Raw genomic sequence first — 20,490 nt, forward strand, 5'->3', positions numbered from 1 at the left:
TGATCCTTATCCAGCCTTGGGAGCCACTAGCTCTTCACCATCTGAGACATTTCTTTGGAAAAAATGTATCCTGTTCTTAAAATAGCTATACTCAGCCTTTCTGATTTAAACAACATGTGGTAGACACTTTTAACTCCAGCATCTGCGAGGCTGAAGCAGGAGGATAGTCATCAGTTCCAAGCTATACTGAGTTACACAGTGAGTTTTGGGTCAGCTTGCCTACAGTGTACCCGGCTAAATACATGGACAAATCTTAAGTGTACAATTTGCTAAGTCTGCCTAAGTAAACCCATCTGTCCGTCTGTGTATGTGGCCACCGCCAAGATGAAGACCTCCATTTTCATTTGTGGGATCTTCCTGTTTACTAACCTAAGAAGTAACCACCATCAAAAGCCATAACTACACATTTTTAACTGTTTTAGAGCGTTCGGTAAGTGAACTATACGAGCTCATCTGCCTTCCTCTGCTCTCTCAACGTCACATTTGTGATTTTGACTCGTTCAAACTTCTCTGGATTAAATTTGAAAACTGGTAACTGAGTAGGGTGGAAGCCTGGATTTCTGAGAGCTTCCCAAACTGGATTGCCTTAACCCAGGAGGGTGGCCACCAAGAGGGAGTGGTCAGGGTCAAATTCCTGCGCCTCCAGGGGGCGGGGTCGTCTCTGTGGGGCGTGGCCGTGGCATTCCCCACCTCCACAGTTGGCGCCGGGGGCGGGGCCAGGCAGAGCAGGTTGGCTTCCTTTCTGCGCCTACGGAATCGCAGTTTGACCCCGGAAGTGCTGGATCTGTGGAAGCTGTGGTGTTTTGCAGCTGAACATCTCGGGTGTGGAGCCGGGGAGGTAAGTACGTGCCGGGGCCCCACCGGTGGTGCTCGGGAGGAGCCAGGACCGTGCTTCGGGCGCCCTCGGCACCCTCCAGCCCACGGGCTTCGCGGCGGAGCCAGGCTTACACTGCCCCAGCCGCTGTGATTCCCCCCACTTGGAGAACCAGAGCCTGGAGTTCCGGTTCATTTTAAGGCTTGGTCCTAGAGAGACCTGGGACGATCCCCGGTCCCCACCACCTTCTCCCAAGCTTCAGTTTCCTCCATGTTCATTCATTTGTTCAGCATGTATTTGTTGATCGACAGCCACGTGCCTAGTACAGACCTAGGCGCAGAGGGTACAAAGAGCAGGACAGACGAGGCTCTGCTCTCGTGAAGCTTACAGTCTAGAGGAAGGAGACAGTTACACATTAAAGATATGACAGTGAGTAACAAGGAGAGAGACTACAGGGAGAAGACCAGAGAAGGTTTTCTGATAGAGAAACTAAAGCAACAGTAGCTCCGAGATGCTCTCTGGCATATTACAACTGTTGATTATATCACGACCCTCCACCCGTCCACCCGGAAACAGTTAACTATTGATTGGCCTCTGCTGCTTTGCCCAGCATAGACTGTAGAGTGGTGCACACCGGTCCTGGTCCTTTTAAAACTCAAAGTCTAGTGCCTGCGTACATAGTTGGGACTGAAGCATCTAGAGTCAGATGTGATGACACATACTTGTAATCTCAGCACTCAGGAGGTTGAGTCAGAAAGATTGGTTCAAAAACAGCTTAGGCTACATGAGACCCTGTCTACGATGTAACAAAATTAATTAATTAATTGATTCATATATATATATATGTATATATATATGAATGAATGCGAGGAAAGAGTGGTGTGTGATGTTGCATATAGTAGTGTATACCAGCACTCAGGACACTGAGGCAGGAGATTGCTACAGTTAAGAGCCAGTTTATATGGCAAGACCTTGTTTCCTAGTATTTGAAAACAAAATTATGTTAATGCCAAGAAAAGCACTTAGAAGAGCACTCAGTATCTAACAAACATGCTGCTCTTGTCTTATCAATATGTCTTATATTGCCAGGGCTGGGCCAGACATATTGACTTGTCAATATGTTTTATATCACCTGGTAAGAAATAGCTGGTCATATCCTCAGCTTGTCTGTGAGGACATAGTGACTTCCTCCTCCTAGCCTTGATGTATTCATGTGTGTCATATGCTCTTTTGCTGGCATGCCTTTTGAAAGGGTTCGTTGATCTCCATTGCATGGCTGGCCCAATACACATGTCCTTCCTGTGGATAAGGCCAAGGTGTTATTTTAAAAAAAGAGAACACTGGGTGGGAACACTGACGAGCTGCTCTGCTCATTTGGTTTTGTATCCCGGGTTCACATACATGTGGGTACAAATGCATATGTGTGGAGTCAAAGGTCAACCTCGGGAGTTGGAGTTGTCCCTCAGAAGTCATCTGCTTTTCTTTTGAGACAAGTCTCTCACTGGCCTGGAGCTTGCCTGGTGGACTGTCCTGACGCCTCCTACTCTCCCAGTGCCGAGATTGCAAGCATATACCATCACATCCTGCTTCCTAGCTTTGGGAATCAGATTCTTATGCTTGTGCGGTCTGGACAACGCTGACTGAGCGTCTCCCAGCCTGCTCTGTGACCATCTTTCCTATTTATTTATTCATTCATTCATTTAAGCTTGAACCCAGGGACTTGCATGTGGTAAGCACAAGTTCTATCACTGAGCTGTACCCAGCTGACCAACTCCTGGCTTTGAAACCAGTTTGGCCCCTGTGGAAGGGATCTTACGTTGTCAGCTTTCTAAGGATTTTCTCTTCCTTCTGTTAGTTTGTCATGTCCTTTGAAGCCTGGAGAAATTGTAAAGTCTTAGCATAGTCTACCTATGAGGAAAGGACCACTGTTGTAACCCTAGTGAGAGTTAGGAGAAGAGTGCTCTTGTTCTGAGGACTGTAGCTCGGGGGTAGAGCTACCCTAGCATTTGTGACGAGTTCAGTCCCCATTGCAGCAGAGAACATTTCTCCTAGTCATTCATCAAACGTTTGGTGAGGCTGCATCTGCTAGGCTTGCGCTGGTTAGAGGGAAGAGAGCAAGAAAAGGAACTGTGGGAAGTGTCTTCACGAGTACAGTTTGAGGCCCTGGGTTTCAGCATTTTAAAAACAAAAAATGAGAACAGTCTAGGTTCTTTTAGCCAGGACTTTCGTTTTGTTTTTTGAGAAGGGGTTTCTCTGTGTAGCCCTGGCTGACTCTGTAGGTCAGGCTGGCCTTAAACTCACAAGAGATCCGTCTGCCTCTGCCCCGGTTGTGCTGGGATTAAAGGTGTGTGCCACGATGCCTAGCAGGACTTCTTTTTTATAGCAGGTAGGAGTTATTTGGAAGGTATTTTCCTTCAGAACTAGAACTGTTCTAGTATAGCAAATGCATACAAGGTCTTGAAAGCCCACGTTAGGAGCCCACTGTGGCCGGGGGTTGATGCTGGTGCTGGGTTCACTCCCAGAGTAGGTCCTACCTCTAGACTCTGTGTGTCTGCTCTCTTCTTCCCACTCATATTCCTTTCAGGAGGGTCACACAGCACAATGCCAGCTCTGCCCCTGGACCAACTCCAGATCACCCACAAAGACCCGAAGACAGGACAGCCGAAGACTTCAGCAGCGCTGGTGAGCCGATGCCCTGATGCTGGTCAGCCTGGCAGGGTCATCCTTGCACTTGAAAAGCAAAAAGGAAATTCCTCCCTTTTCTGTTCCAAGAGTGACCCAAGGACTGTCGTTGCTGATCAGTAGTTGAGATACTACGAGGCCCTTCCAAGCCTAGTATAGAATTTTGTTTCTGAGTAGCAGTCAAATTGGAGTAGTGTTTTCCATGTCAAGTCGTGTGTCCCATTTCCCCCTACCCCCTCAGTATTCATTTTCAGTCATTCTGAAGGCAATTCTGGCTTAGTCTGAGCTGGGCTGGAATTGCCGGGGGTTTGGTGATTTCCCTTTGTTGGGACTTAGGGCTTCATGTAGAAATGTGTATGTTTGTATATTTATTTATTTATTTATTTATTTTTACTATACATGAGTACACTGTAGCTGACTATGTATGTATATTTATTTATTTATTTATTTATTTTTACTATACATGAGTACACTGTAGCTGACTATGTATGTATATTTATTTATTTATTTATTTATTTATTTATTTTTACTATACAAGAGTACACTGTAGCTGACTTCAAACGCACCAGAAGAGTGAATCAGATCTCATTACGGATGGTTGTGAGCCACCATGTGGTTGCTGGGATTTGAACTCAGGACCTTCGGAAGAGCAGTTAGTGCTCTTACCTGCTGAGCCATCTCGTCAGCCCTATATTTATTTTTTTAATCTAAGCTTCTCCCCAGACTCCTGTAGGGTCATTGGTTGCTAGGTTGAGCTGGTCTTGTCTTTAATCTGGTGCAAGAAGTGAGACACACAGAGTCTCTGACAGGACCTGTGAAACTGAAAACTGAGGAGGCTGTGAACCTGCCAGTTCCCAGCATCAGAGAGAGATTAGAGCCATGGAGAGGTGCCAGGCTGGTAAAGAAAGGGACAGAAGTGGGGATTTGAGTCCTTGTACCCACTTATAGATTTCCCAAGAGTATGAGTTTACTTGCACAGGGAGGGAAGAAGTAGTTTCTAGAGGCTTGAGTAAAGTTGTGGGAAATGGGAGCTAAGTATTTTATTTCCTGCATTTTGGTTGGCTTTTATTATTTCCTATTCAGTCTTTAAATATAGAACTTAACGTACATAGTGCCCCATGTGGGTCAGCCTATTCTGAAAAGTCACCTGGATTAATTTTTCTTCCTCCCTCCCCTCCTTATTTTGAGTTGGTTCTTTGAGCATTTTGTTTAGATGAACCCTTTCCCGCCCACCCAGGCTTGTGTCCTTTTCTTTAAGCCCATCGAGCCCAGTTGCTGCTGCCCATATGCTCTTGGATATGTGGCCAGCCCACCAGCCGCTGTTCCCTTAGAGAAAACTGATTCTTCGCCTTCCATCTGCTATCCATTATCAATATGGGACTTCCTGCCCATCTCCCCAGGTTATCTTATTTAAGCCACATCTCAGCCCATCAGGGATGTTTTGATTGTCACTATCTTACAGAGTTCAAGGTCACAAAGCCAGGAAATCAGGAGAGCTAGGATGCTGTGCTAGCCAGTCCAGTCCCAGGATGTCCTGTACTCAGCCTTTCTTCTATAAAGCTGTTTGCTTTCCTGTTCATAATTTTACATATGGAGGATGTTTGTCAGAAAAGCTAAAACTGTACTATCTAATTCAGTAGCCATCTAGTAGGTAACATGTACTACGTGTAACGATTGTAGCGTGTCTGGTGCTTGAAGTGTGGACTATGTAAGTGAAGTATCCCATGTGATGAGTGCCTACTGTGTAGTTCAGACAGATGATGCAGTCCCACTGTCACAGAGCGTTCTGTTGGACAGTGATGGTGGAGACTTGAGTGGGTGAGACTGGTTTTAAACCTCAGTACTTCCCCGTGTGCTGAATGAACTCCTGGGTTGTTAGTTGTGGGACTGGGAGGGCAGAGGTCTGGTCCCTTTCATGACTGGCTTCTCAGTGACAAGCACAGTAAGCTCTCTGGAAACATTCTTTAAGTCAGAAACCACAGACTGCCTGATGCTAGAGCCTCAAAGAGAAAATATCTAGTCCTGTGCTTGTGGGGTCCGCAGCCTGCCACCAGTAGCTTCTAGCAGTATGATGACAGTAGAGTAGGAGGAAGGCCAGGGTCTGACACACATGCAGAGCTGGTTCAGATCAGAGTTTGGAGTACACAGAAGGAAGATCTTGGGCTGATAGGAGGGATGTATAGCCAGGGATGGCTTCCTGAAGGAGAAAGGTCCTGCACTGTGTGTTGAAAGGTACGTTAGCTCTGTCTGGATGGAGCAGGAGGACAAGGCCCTGGTTAGAAAACTCAGGGATACTTGGGCAAGTTTGACTCTTTAGGTCAAGAACAGTTCCCTGGCGGTGGGGTGGCACTATGGCAGAACTAACGAACACAGGTTTTGCACTTATTTGGTAAGTTGTTTGACTACTAGACCTCAGAAGCCAAAAAAAAAAAAAAAAAGATAATAATGGGCCAGGCATGGTGGAGATGAAACGAAACGTCTGTAACGTCTGTAGATTACTACTGTGCCTGAACAGAACAATACTCGATAGATTGCAGTTCTGCTGGAGATAACAAGTGGCAACTGTGACATTGACTAGGCACTAGGGAGAAAGAGGGATTGGATGGAGACAGGTCTTGGTCACACTGAAGAACATTACCCTATAGGCTGCAGGAAGCTCCTGAAACAGTGTCCTGAGATATGTGTGGGATTTTGTGTTTTGAGTCTCAGTTTGGGACAAAAAGATCTCGGCCCAAGGATCAGTGCCTCTAGAGAGTGATAAGTAAGCTTATCGATGCTTATTAAGTAGTTACGATTTCAAGGAGCAAGCACTTGAAAAACCTGCCACAAGTAGTGTTGGGCCCTCCACCATGAAGGACACTAAGAAAACGGGTTGCTATCAAGATCCATAAAGGCTTGATGGGCAGTATTTTCCCAGTTTGCCAGAGCAGATAGACCCTGGGCCAGACTTTTCGAAAGGTGGGATTAAACCTCCATAGGAGAAACACAGTTGGAGTCTTCCTGCTACTCCTGCTCTGAAACCATCTATGGCTACTCGGAGAGTTCCTTTTACAAAGCTTGCCATTTAAAGTACTAAAGAGATAGGAGCTGGCCATTCATCCTTTTGTCTAGCTAATGAGTATGTGGAGAGTCCTCTCAAGGCCCAGCACTGTTGAAGTATCATTAAAAAACAGTAAACTGCATAGTTAAAGTCAACAATTTGATTGTTTTCAACATTGGTAATATACTAATGAAGCCATCACCTATGGTCAAGAGTGAACATTTTCACCTTCCCTAGAAGTCCCCTGTATCCGTCTCATATCCATTCCTTCCTCTCTCCCTGAGCTCAACAGCACCTGATCCAAAAGTGACTTTGATGCAGTTTAGCAAGAGCCTTAGTCACGTGAATGCAGGTGTTGGAGGAGGCGAGCAAACCCCTTAGTCCAGCCTCAGAGGGAATTCCGCAGGCTTCTAGGTGCCTGAGGTCAGAAGGAATGCAGTGAGATAGGGTGTGCAGGGGTGTGCTGTACCTAATACTTGGTCTGCAGAGTAAGCTGTACTTTAGTCCTGCCTGGCTGCCTGCTGCACCTCAAGGCCTTTAAGAAAGTTCAGGACCCTACTGAGCCTTTGTTTTCTCCTCGGCCAGACAGGCTGTCACCCTTTTAACTAATCATAGATGAGGGAAAGCAGTGGGGAGTTTGACCTGCCTGTTCCTGCTGCTCCTGCTGGTGTAGGGCAGGTCCTCAATGGGTGGTAGGTTTGTTGTCATCATCCTGCCACCCTTTAAACCCAGGTCCATCTGTGCACCATATATGACTGTTTTTATGCCTTTATATGAATGACTTCTTCAGTTGGCCAGTGGTGGTGCACACTTGAGAGGCAGAGCCAGGTGTATCTTTATGAGTCCAGACTGGTCACTCCAGAGTGAGTTCCAGGACAGCCAGGGCTACAAAGAGAAATCCTGTCTTGGGTGTGGAGGGGTGATTTCTTCCATTAATTGTAGCATCTGCCATTGATCCTGGGGGCCAGCAGATCTCTATTAAATCTGAGACCAGCCTAGTCTACATAGTAAGTTCCAGGTCAACCAAGGCTATATAGTAAAAAAATGTGTGAGAAACAAACAAACAAACAAAAGAGGAGGGAGGGAGGAGGACAAGCAAGCTAACTTTCTTTCACCTAAAAATCCTTTTCCTCCTGCTAGGCTCAGTTAGGTACCGCCGTGCCTCAGAGGCATCCCTTTTCCATGGGCTGTTAATTCTCTCCTGTGCTCCTGTGACCCTTTAGGCCTGAGTTGTGACTTCATCTGGCTAGGGCTCCCTTGGTGGCTTAGATGTTCATCTTCCCCAGTGGAACGTGACCCTTGTAACCTGGAGAGAACTTGAGCCTCTAAGCTGAGACCTGCATCACTGGATGCTTTTATTCATGTGCCCCAAAGCTGGCACAGTAGGGGTAAAGAGAGTCCTCAGGTCAGAGGAAGGAAGCTTGGAAGACAAGGAGATGAGCTCTTTGTCAACAGATGAGTACCTGGAATGCTGCCACTGTATGAGTGGGTTTTAGATGGGAGAGGGTCCACAGAACCGTGTGCTCAATGGCTGCAGTGAATCCCATGGAGCTTGCATACCCTGCAAAGGCCCACAAGGTTCTCAAGGAGACTGGTCCATCCATCGGTCTTGATCGTTCTAGAGTCGGCTCTGGAAGTGGAAGGCTGTGGTTGCTAACAGCTGAGGCAGTGCCTGGTCCTCCTCTTATTACAGCTTCTCCCTGAGAAAGCCCCTCGTGTAGACTGGGATGAAAACTGAGCCCATGTCTCTTCTCTTTGGCGAACAAAGTGGGGCTTGTTCATGGTGTGCTTTGGGCTGGGAAAGAGAACTTGTGACTCTGAGCTGAGCTCTGCAGCTACTTGATTAGAATCTTTAAAAAAAAAGAAGTTGTGGGTTTTTTTCTGGTTATAAAAAAAAAAAAATAATGAGGGCTGGTGAGATGGCTCAGTGGGTAAGAGCACCCGACTGCTCTTCCGAAGGTCCAGAGTTCAAATCCCAGCAACCACATGGTGGCTCACAACCATCCGTAACGAGATCTGATTCCCTCTTCTGGAGTGTCTGAAGACAGCTACAATGTACTTACATATAATAAATAAATAAATAAATAAATCTTTAAAAAAAAAGGATATCATTGTAGGAAACCACTTTGTAAACTTTAAAAAAATAATAATAATGATATATAGAATATGATGCTGTTTGTATCAGAATGGAAAAACAGACTTACACAAATACTTGATATGCATATTCTACTATAAATACCTAGAAAGGACACTAGGCCAGCATCTGCTTGGTGGCTGCCTGGGAGGTCATGGAGACTAAGTATGCTTCCCGCCCTGCTCACTCTCCCCTTTCACCCCCACGTCCCCATGCTGGGGATTGAACCCAGGGCCCCACATCCACGGAGCACACACTCTGTCACTGAGCTCTGCTCTTAGCCCACATAGTGTTTGAAAAGATGCTTATGTGTTACCTGGATAATTAAATATTAATTTTAAAAGTACATGGTCATTGTTTAAATATGGGGAAAATAAGGTCAAACATGGTGGTGCACGCCTTTAATCCCAGCACTTGGGAGGCGGAGGCAGGCAGATCTCTGAGTTTGATGCCAGATGGTCAACAGAGTGTAAGCCTTTGTAAAAAAGAGAAAATACAGAAAAATATAATGAAGCTATAATCCCATAGCCCCAAGATAACCAGTATAAGTTTGGGAATTGTTCCCTTCTTTTTAGAAATCTGTACCAGTATATGAATACATTGACTTCTTAAAAAATTTACAAACCTGGTTATATTAGAATTTTGTTTCTTTCTTTCTCTCCCCCCTTAACCTGTCCCCTCACCACAAAAATGCTCTAAAAACATGTTGTTGTTGTTTTTTTAACAGCCATCTTGTATTCCCGGGTGCAACCATGGCTCCTTTGTTAGGTACACTGGGCTCTTTATCCTTAGAAGCTCCTGGAGGGCCTCTGGTTGGAACGGCCAAGCACTGTTACTGCTGTGGGTTGGCAAATGGGGCTCGCTGGCTAACCTCTCCCACATTAACACCTGGTTTTTGGATTTGTAGAACCCTGAGCAGAAGGCAGACCGGTATTTTGTGTTGTACAAACCGCCCCCTAAAGACAACATTCCCGCCCTAGTGGAGGAGTACCTGGAACGTGCCAACTTCGTAGCTAATGACCTCGACTGGCTCCTGGCCTTGCCTCACGATAAATTCTGGTGCCAGGTAACATTCCATCAAAATTCACACTAAGACAAAGCACATGCCAGATTCTTGGTTGGTTGCTGTTATTTTTCTCTTCCCTACTTTCTTTGGGTCCTTAACATCAAATTATGGTTTGGATTGCTGTCTCATGTTACAGCTTTCCTGATGCTTACCTACTGTCCACCCTGGGTCAGTGTAAGAAGCTTATATTTACCCCTGCGCTCATTCGTACCTCCTTGGTCCCTTGGGGTTGGAGGGTTTGAAGTAAATCAGGGCTGACAGGCTGTAAGCACCCGTGTAGCCTACCCACAAACCTTTGAGTCTCAGCAGTCAGTCCTTGCTCTCCTCTCTCACCTGAATTAGGTTATTTTTGATGAGACCCTGCAGAAGTGCCTGGACTCCTACCTGCACTATGTACCCCGAAAGTTTGATGAGTGGGTGGCCCCGACCCCTGAGGTGGCTGACATGCAGAATCACCTGCACCGGAGTGTTTTCCTCACCTTCCTCCGAATGTCCACGCACAAGGAATCCAAAGTAAGCCTGCGACCCTGTGACAAGTGTCCACTTGACACCCAGCACCTCTGTGCCAGACGCTACCCCTGGGAAAGAAGGCTCTGGACGTTCAGGTTTCCTCTTTGTCTCCCCTCTTTATCCCTGCCTTTTGGGGAAAGAATCTGTGTCACTTACTTCCCTTGTCCTCCAGTCCACCAGCCTGCCCACAGTACACCCAGTGTTTTCAGCAGCAGGAACTCCAGGGTCCTTGTCACAGTTGACGTATGATTGTGACAAAGAGTAAGGACACTGATTCTGACTTTTGGAAGAACTCAAATATGTGTACTTTAAAAAATATTTGTTTTATGAATTAATTTACATATATTTATGTCTCCATATATGTATGTGCATGTATGTCATACATATGCAAAGAAACCAGAAAAAGGGCTCAGATCTTCCAGGAGCTGTACTTGTAGGTAGTCATAAACAAACCAAGGGCGTGCCAGAGGCAGGCCAGCTTGGTCTACAGAGTAAGTTCCAGGACAACCAGGGCTACACAGAGAAACCCTGCCTCGGGAAAAAAAATGTGTGTGTGTGTGTGTGTGTGTGTATACATATATATTTATTTATTTCTGTGTGTCCCCATATGTGTATAGGTGCATATGTGTATAGGTGCATTGTCAGAAGACAGCTTGCAGGAGTTGGTTCTCTAACCATGTGAGTCCTGGAGATGGAACTCAGGTTGTCAGACTTAACTGCAAGCGCCCTTGCCCACTGAGCCACCTTGTCAGCACTCACTATCGCCACTGTTAATGTACATGTTCCTTCATGGACTTCTTGTCCTTTGACTATGTGTGCACATGTGTGCCTCAACACATGTATGGAGGTCAGATGACAAATTGTGAGAGTGGCCTTTATTTCCACCCTGTAGGTCCTGGGATTGAAATCTAGTCATCAGACTTATCAGCAAGTACCTTTACATACTGAGCCATCTCGTAAATGTTCAAAGTCACTACTGTTAATGTTATAAAATTAATTCCATCTTCCTTCATGGACTCTAACGTTCTTTTTTAAAGATTTATTTTGTGAGACATAGTGACACATGCCTTTAATCCTAGTAACTCAGGAAGTGAGTTTCTTGCAGGTGGATTTCTTTGAGTTCAAGTCCAGCCTGGTCTACTTAGTGAGACTCAGTCTCAAAAAAATATTATTTTTATTTATATGAGTACACTGCAGCTGTCTTCAGACACATTGGAAGAGTGCATTGGAAGAGTGCAACCATTACAGATGGTTGTGAGCCACCATGTGGTTGCTGGGAATTGAACTCAGGACCTCTGGAAGAGCAGTCAGTGCTCTTAACCGCTAAGCCATCTCTCCAGCTCTGTTTTTATTATTTATAATTACATGTGTGTGTACAGGTGTCTATTGTTAAGATTTGTTTAAGTTTTACTTATGTATGTATATGACTCTATGTGTGTATGCTTATGTGTATCCGTGGAGGCCAAAAGAGGATGCCTGTAATCTCTTGGAGCTGGAGTTACAGGCAGCTGTAAGCTGCCCAGTGTGGATGCTGGAACCAAACTCCTCTCCTCTGTAAGAGCAGCAAGAGCCCATAACCACCAAGCCATTTCTCTGGCCCCTCCTTTAGGGAAGTTTTGTGTGGCTGGGAACAGAGAATTTTAAAGATTGGATCTTGGGGTTTAGATGTAGTTTAGGAGTACAGTATTTGCCTAGTATGCACAAGGCCCAGGGTGTGATCCCTGACACCACAGTGAAAAAGAGATCTTGTTTTATTTGTATCTTTGTTTGGAGATAGGATCTCCCAGTGTTGGCCAGACTAATCTCCAACTCACCATTGTCCTGTCTTAGCACCTAAATACTGATCTACATATTTTTAAATATGTATATACTCACATGTGTGTATGAGCCCTTGGATGTCAAAAGAGGGCACCAGATCTCTTAGAACTGGAGTTACAGGTGGTTGTGAACTACCATGTGGATGCTGAAAAGCGAACGCGGGGCCTCTGCAAGAGCAGGAAGTGCTTTCCACTCAGCCATCTTTCTAGCCCCTCTGAATACCAACTTTTACAGGCATTTCAAACTACATTTTCATTATAATTAAATTTCAAATGTATACATATACTTGAGAGAAAGTTCCATGTATATAGAACAATGTGTCCTATGTCCCCTTACACTACCTGTGTACTTAGCAAGGTTTTGCCACTCTTGTTGAGTCTGAGTTTGTTTGTTCTTACTGAAGTATTTTTATGTAATCCCAGACACTGATGATTTTCCTATAAACACTGAGAAGCAAACCCCAGCGGACTCTTCTCATGTATGTTTCTGTTTACTTGAAGCAGAATCATGATGATTTTGGGTCTTTCTATAAAGTTGACATGTATACAGTACAGGCATGCTACCACGGATTGCCTGTGCCCAGCTGATGAGCATCAAGGTGTTTTCTCACGAGTTTGCTGTTGCAGCATCTGCTCACTCAGCCGTTCTCCCTTCTTTCCTTTTTCTTTCTCCTTTCTTTCCTTTCCCTTAGGACCACTTCATTTCTCCATCTGCATTTGGAGAAATCCTCTACAACAACTTCCTCTTTGACATCCCGAAGATCCTGGACCTCTGTGTGCTCTTTGGAAAAGGCAACTCACCACTGCTCCAGAAAATGATAGGTGAGTAGGATGGAGGGCCTGGGGGTGTGCAGGGGTTTGCCCCACATGCCAAACCAGAGGCCACCAGTGCTGGTGTTAGACAGGACAAGAGTATTAGGAAATGACTTCACAGATGTAATACATACATACAAGCACACATCCATACATGTCCATGTGTATGCACAGATGTAATGCATGAGTACATATATGCATACATACATACACACAGATATAATACTTGCATACATATATAAAACACACAAAGATGTGCCAACTCTGAAATAAATGGCTGGGGAATCAAAACAGTGAGGCAGGCAGTGCCTCAAGAATCCTTGAGTCTTGCTGGCTGTGTGCGTCCTATAATCTCAGCTCAGGAGGTTGAGGTAAGAGGGTTGGTTGTGAGTTTGAGGCCAGCTTGGGCTTACATAGTGAGTCCATGCCATTCTGGGCTATTGGGACCAAAACAACAAAATATCTGATGTCATAGTATTAGGACAGGTGTCAGTCAGTGGCAGGAATGAGGAAGTGCTTTGGCAGTGAAACTCAGATTGCAGATTGCAGGCCTTCATTGGATTTTGTCCTGGGTTCTTGTCATGACATGCACATCCTATTTGCTATCTCCACTGGATGCTCACAGGGACTCTTGGGGTCAGTGCTGTCATTGTCCCCATTTACAGATAAAAAGACAGGTCAAATTTTAAAAGACTTGACTAAAAGCCTATACTAATCAGGTAGCCAATTTGGAACTTTTAACAGCTATGAAGAACTGACCCTGGAACTCTTTCTGTCTCTGCTCTCTCTTGGGGATAATGAGGCTGCCTCCAATATAGCACATATTCAGCATTGCTGAGAGTGGGTGGGGCCATAGTTTGGAGGCTCTGTAGCTGTGGAAAAAGGAGACACTAAGTTGGATTTCCTAGGTAGAAATGGGCTGGAAGGTTCACTCAGAAATGAAAGTGATGGGGGTTGCTGCACAGGGTATGCCTCAGCTGATTCCTTCTTGAATTGTAGTTCATAGTATTGGGCGATGTTCATTTGAGGACTCCTGCTGGCTTCCCCATCCTCCGACTGTAGGGCATAGCACTTGAAGAGCCTGAAGTAAGAGAGAGGCTCATGAGTCTAGCCAAATCTGCATATTGGATCCTGGCTTTAAAAACAAAACCCAAACAGACAACTACCCTTGGGATAGACCTCTCTCTCTCTCTCTCTCTCCCTTTCTTCTGTTTTCTAACTGAATGTATACATACATACACACATGTATATATAGTTGTATATATAAAGTTTATATATAACTCTATAAGTATATAAAACAAATACAAATGTTAGATGTATATATAAAGCCACTTATAACAATCTAAATTTTATATGTAACTATATAAATCTATAACTGGTTTTTGAGAGATTTGTTTTGTTTTTGTTTTTTGAGACAGGGTTTCTCTGTGTATCTCTCTCTATCCTAGAACTCACTCTATAGACCAGACTGGCCTCAAATTCAGCTCCAGCTGGGAAAGCACTCTTAACAGAGCTATGTTCACAGCTTACAAATAAAGGATAAATAAAGAAGCAGGAAAGCCATTAGTAGATATTTATGAATTATTTATTTATTTATTATTCACTTCAAGTCATTTTAAATATATTACATCATAATATATGTGAAATTTTTACCTGTCAATTTCATTGAAATGTTCTCGGTTTCTCCTTTGAGTCTAATTATTGCCTGAGTATGGGTAATCTTGTTTATTTTCCCAGAAGGCCAATATTAATTCACTATAGACTTAGAGGATGAGGTGAGTGAGCAACAGAAAGCATCATAAGTGAGGGAGACAATTACCAGGCCAGTTCAGTTAGAGTGGAAGGTTACAGAGAGCAGCATCAGGAGCCAGAGAGAGGCACTGGAAAGGCTCCATTCAGCTTTCTGAGGAGTGGCATTGCCCAGCGGTGAAGATGTTAGTTCCTCCACTTAACTCCCTGTCTCACACGCAGCTTCACCAAGTCAGTGAGCCTTTCAAAGCCTCGATTGTAGAGAAAGGAAAGCTGATGGTCTGTCTTCTTGGAGGGGGTGTGGGGCTAAATAGGAAAAAGTGAGCAACACATTTGTCACTGGGACTGGCAGGACACAGGTGCTTGGCAAGGGAGAGCCCATACTGGGATGAGGCTGTGAAGCGTCTAAGAGCTTGGAGCAAGGTGAGGAGTCACCTGGTGAAAAGGTTGATCTATTAAGGCAGCAACTGGAAATAAACACATAGTGGGAGAAAGTACCTGCCTGGAACTGGGACAGAAGAGGATGTTACGCAGCAGGTTGTAGAGAAAACTTAACAATTTTGGAGAAAACAGACAGACAGACAGATGGACAGAATGGTGCAGAAAAAATGGCCTTGAGGACTTGGCCGTGTACATTGTGAGTTAGAAGCAAGGATCCCTTTGATTGCTCTGTGGTACAAGATTGCTGCGAGGAGTTGCTGGGAGATGAAGTATCACAGACAGACCAGGAAAGCGTGTCCTGCCGCCTAGGCTTTCGTCATTTGGGCCATTGGCTTCTTTAAGAATCAGATGAAAGATCAATGTCATAGATTTTTGAGAGTTTTTTTTTTTTAACTTAAAAAATTTGTTATATTTCAAACTTTTATTTTGTACAGGAGTAGGTTCTATCCTCCCACTAGACATGAAACTAAAGTCATTAAACATATGAAAGGTGCATTTTCCTGCTGAGCCATCTTGCTGACTGTCTTAGATTTCTGTTGCTGTGACAAACACCATGACCAAAAGTAACTCAGGGAGGCAAGAATTTATTCAACTTACAGTTCTATACCAGAGTACATTGGTATTGAAGAAATAAAGACAGGAACTTAGTGCTGCTTGCTGGCTTGCTCTCCATGGCTTGCTCAGCCTGCTTTCTTACACCATCCAGGTCCACCTACATCAATCAAGAATGTCCTGTGGACTAGACCGCTCTGGTGGTGGCATTTTCTCAGTTAAGAGTCTCTGTTCTCAAATTCCTCTAGCTTGCAGCCCGCACAAGAGCACAGAACACCGTGACGACGACGACTACTACTACTACTACTTCTCCTCCTCCTCTTCATCTTCCTCCTCTTCGTCATCATCTCCTCCTCCTCCCCCCTTCTTCTTCTTCTTCTCCTCGTCTTCTTTTTTTTTTCTTCTTAATAATGATGTGAAGCCCAGGCTGGAACTCTTCTGCCTCTGCCTCTGCCTCACAAGGGCTGAAATTACAGATGTGGGCCATCATACCTTGCTTTTCTTTTTTTACGATTTTGGGGGGTTTGTTGTTTTGTTTTACTGGTCTTACTATGTAGCCAAGATCAGTCTAGAATTTTCTACATAGTTCTGGCTGCCCTTAGACTTGAACATAGGCTCTTCCTGCCTCTGCCTCCCAAATGCTGGGGTGTTAGGTGTACGTCACTGTGCCTAGCTCCACGTACTTTTAAACTATTCTCTGATCACCAGGCTGAGCATTTTAAACTACTTATCTAAGGAGAATCTTAGTTTTGGCTCCTAGAAGATGATTGATCTGAAAAAGGTACAGTCCAGGCACCTGGAGCCTGCGTGTGGCGGCAGATGTAGAGGAGCCCGCAGAGGCGCTTCTCTTTCTCTCTCTCAGAGCAGCTCTCTTTTCAGTCCTTGAATAGAAGGCATAAGGGCAGCTTCCATTTCCAGTACCACAAAGACTCTGTGGCAAAGCTTGTAAGAATGGTGCAGAAGAAAAGCTGAGAGGGTGAGCTGCCCCATGGGGACAAGCATGGTCCGTCCTCTCTCTACGTAATAAACTGGCAAGGTTGGCATTGGCTATCAGCAATCAGCTTTCAAAAGAAGGGCTCCTCAGTCTCTTCAGCTTTTTTGCACATCAGGAGAAAAATGAGGCCCTGGATCCTTCATAGGTTGGTGATGTGTGTGGCCCTGTCTCCTGTTCACCCTGGCTCGTCATGGAAGACAGCCGGAGGATGCCCTGTTTCTTCCTTACCTCTGTACTCTTTGTCTTGTTTTTTGAGACAGAGTTTCTCTGTATAGCCCTGGCTGTCCTGGAACTCAGAAATCCGCCTGCCTCTGCCTCCCAAGTGCTGGGATTAAAGGCGTGTGCCACCACTGCCCGGCTCTGTACTAATTCTTAAGATAAATTGGCCTACCTTAAGATAACAAGCAGTTTTCAACTTTTATTTATCTCTTTATGTGAGTGTGGGTGCTTTGCCTGAATGTATGTGTGCACATGTTCATGCAGTGCCTGCAAAGGCCAGAAGAAGACGTCAGACCCCCTAGCACTAGAGTTACACGTGGTTGTGAGACACGAGACACTCGCCCAGGTAGGTCCTCGGTGCTCTCAACCAATGAACCATCTCTCCAGGCTCAAGATATATATATATTTTAAAAACTTTATATTGATTCCCTGTGAATTTCACATCATGGCCACACACATATATATGTGCACTGTGTGTGTGCCTGACGCCCACAGAGGCCTGAAGAGGGCATCAGGTCCGTGGAACTGGAGTTACAGATGAACGTGAGCCACCGTGTAGATCCTGAGAACTGAGCTTGAATTCTCTGCATGAGGAGCCATCTCTCTGGCCCAGTTTTTGTATTTTGGGTTTTTGTTGTTGTGTTGTTTTTGGATAAAAAGCAAGAGAGATCTTCATTCTCATTGAAATCAGATAAAGAAGAGGAAAAGAGACTCAGAAGACTTTGATCCCAGCACTTGGAAGGCAGAGGCAGGTGAATCTCTGTGAGTTTGAGGACATCCTGGCCTACAAAGCAAGTTTTAAGACAGCCAGGGCTGTTACACAGAGAAACCTTGTTTTAAAAAAACAAAGGAAAAAAAGGAGGAAGAAATTTGAGTTATCTTGATGCTTGAGAAAAAATCTTTTTCTGGCAGGCAATGAGGGAATGTCTACCTCATCCTGGGTGGTCAGGATAGCAAGAGGGGTGTGTCATGGCCCCAGGGTGCCTGCTTCTGCACTGTGCAGAGGAGGTGACACATATCTTAAAATGGGATGAACTCTGGAAGATCATTTCAGGAGGACGGGACAGGGCTGTTGTCTGAGGTTATGGATGCCTCTGATTAGATCCAAGGGCGGGCTCTGATGCGTGGAGTGGAAGCCGGGTGCTCTCGTGTGCCAGCAGGGGCTAGATTTCTTAGGACTTACCGTATTAAAGTCAGTTCAGACTAGCCCTAGAGGATCAGGGTATTCTTTGCCTCTGTGGAGGGTGGTGTAGATGGTCCAGGCACACCTTCATCGATTACAGGGAGGTAAGAGCATTGACCTAAGGAGGCTGGGCTAGAAAAACTCAGCTTTTTGGAACCAAGGAGTAAATGGCATCTAGGAGTGTGCTGATGGAAAGCCCAGCTCCTTGCTAACTCATTAGCCTCACCTGGCATTCTAACCTTCATGTTGACCTTCCTTCCCTGGGCTGGACTAGGGCTGCAGGGCTGTCAGAACTGGATGCTCTGGCCCTCATACACACTGCAGGAGAGAAACAGACAGGCAGAGGGAAAGACTCCTTGGCTATATCTCTTTGAATTCACCCTTTGCTCTTCTTAAATAGGACTGAAATCTAAACATTGTTTGGTGCTTACATAAAAAGCAGACCTCTTTAGAGACAGAGAGGCTCAAAGCTGGCCACCAGCCTGAGAGGCAAGACCTATGGTGAGCTGAGACATCTCAGGCCTCCAGCCCTGGCATTTCTCATTGTCATGTCCTTCAGCAAGGACCCCTTCTCTCGTCTCCTCCCTCGACATTGCACAGAGAAACACTGGGTTCTGCCCTAGCTTCCATATGTCGTAAGGAGGCACATGCAGCAGCAGGTAGAGGGTCGTAAACATCGGAGACGGGCTTGAACCCAACAGCTCCCGACGCGTGCCAAGCCCGTCTCTGCGACGTCCCCTCCTGTTTGCAGGAGGCCAGATTGAGATGCTAGCAGTTCAAAAGCAGAGATTTTCAGAGACTTTTCCCCCGGTATCTCACATTCTCTGAGGTGTGGCTTGGCAAGAATCATGACTTACTGTAGGTTTATTGAATATAGGAATCATAGTTCCTAAATTTCCTGCATAATGTAAGTCCCAGGTCCACAGCTAGTGCTGTCATGGGAGAGGCATGGTACCCAAGATTGGTCACTCCCTGAGGACATCAGGAGTAGCTGGTTTGACAGGGCTGCTGGTTGTTTTATGTAATCAAAGGTATTTAAAAAGTTGAATGGTACTGAGTAGCTTCCTTTCTCAGCCCTGGGAAGTTTCTCAATGCGGACAACGCTCAGTATGAGCTGGGTCTGAGACCAAGACTCATCCTGGATCCTCCCTATAGGCCAGCTAAGGAAGGGAGAAAGGTCACAGAACATACGCAACCAATTTTAATATGTCCAATCCGTATTTGACCTCTTGACCTCTCCGCACTTCTTCCCTTTCTCTTCTCTTTTTAGGAAACATATTTACCCAGCAGCCAAGTTACTATACTGACCTGGATGAAACCATTCCCACCATACTTCAGGTACTACCTCTTATCCTTGCCCAGGGGAGAGCAAGCTAGGTATGGGGAGGAAAAGTCTTTGGATTTTTCTTGAGGAACCTGATAGAAATGTTTGCTTTCCCAGACTCCTCTGGAAACGTAGCACAGTGTAGGCCATTTACCTAACGTGTGCAAAGCCTTAGACTCTGTCCTCAGTGGGAGAGGGAGAGGGAAAAGGAGGAGGAGGGGAAAGGGGAAGATCTCATCCCCCAGATTGTCTTTGTCCTGCCCTTGGCTACGTTGCCTTTCAATTCCCCCTTTGCCATCCTTGAACAAGACTGGCATCTGGAGGTTATCTGGCCCTCATACAAAGGCTTTGGTTGGTCTTTTGTCTCCTTTCCCAGCAGCTAACAGTTACTCCTTTCAGAGACCTGCATTTCTCAGATTGGAACTGTGAGGGTTTATAAAACCGTTTTGTGAAAGATTAATGTATATTGTAGAAAATATGAGGAATGTTCAAAAGCTGAAAGGAGCTGGGTGTGGTGGCTCATGCCTGTAGTTCCAGCTCTTGGGAGCCTAAGGCAGGAGATTATCTTGAGTTCCCAGGCAAACTAAGGCTACATAGTGAGATCCTGCCTCAAAAAAACAAAAATAAATTTTTGGTTTGTTTTCTGTGTGTGTGTGTGTGTGTGTGTGTTTGTTTCCTTTGGGGTTTGTGTTTTGTTTTGTTTTTTATTTTTTGAGATAGAGTTTTTCAACATTGCTCTTTCTGTCCTGAAACTCAATGTGACCAGGGAGGCCTCAAACTCACAGAGATCCACCTGCCTCTGCCTCCCAAATGCTAGGATTAAAGGTATATACCACCATGCCCAGCTTCAAAATTAAGATTTTAAGTACAAAAATGAAGATCACATGCCCTGGCAAGATGGCTTAGTATGTCAAAATGCTTGCCAGCAAGCCTTAGGACCTTATTGATCCCCAGAACCCAGAGTGGAAGGAGTCAAGTTGTCCCCCGAGTTTCACACACATGCCTATAAACACACACACAAATAAGTAAAAGGAAAGACAGACAGACAGACTGATGATAACACTGTCAATTTAGCCTTGCTTGATTTTATGACATCCTATTTTCGAGTCTTGTTAATTGTCTTTTGTTTTAACAAAATTCCTATAACCACTG

General features: G+C 45.2%; 1 protein-coding gene across 3 annotated transcripts in view; it reads left to right on the forward strand.

Moving 5' to 3' along the window:
• Window positions 1-711: 711 nt before the first annotated feature.
• Ascc2 (activating signal cointegrator 1 complex subunit 2) overlaps window positions 712-20,490 on the forward strand; it is a 48,004-nt gene continuing 28,225 nt past the window's right edge. The window contains exons 1-6 of one of the 3 annotated variants that reach the window (XR_380985.4): window positions 712-838; window positions 3,399-3,496; window positions 9,578-9,736; window positions 10,079-10,249; window positions 12,756-12,885; window positions 19,285-19,352. Coding sequence is in view for 2 of the 3 variants with exons in the window: in NM_029291.2 (NP_083567.1) it covers window positions 3,416-3,496; window positions 9,578-9,736; window positions 10,079-10,249; window positions 12,756-12,885; window positions 19,285-19,352 (609 nt within the window). In the remaining variant the exon portion in view is untranslated. The remainder of the gene's footprint in view (window positions 839-3,398; window positions 3,497-9,577; window positions 9,737-10,078; window positions 10,250-12,755; window positions 12,886-19,284; window positions 19,353-20,490) is intronic. The other 2 variants (NM_029291.2, NM_001376980.1) reach the window with 2 other exon arrangements.

Source organism: Mus musculus, chromosome 11, assembly GCF_000001635.26.
Source record: "Mus musculus strain C57BL/6J chromosome 11, GRCm38.p6 C57BL/6J".
Classification (NCBI taxonomy): domain Eukaryota; kingdom Metazoa; phylum Chordata; class Mammalia; order Rodentia; family Muridae; genus Mus; species Mus musculus.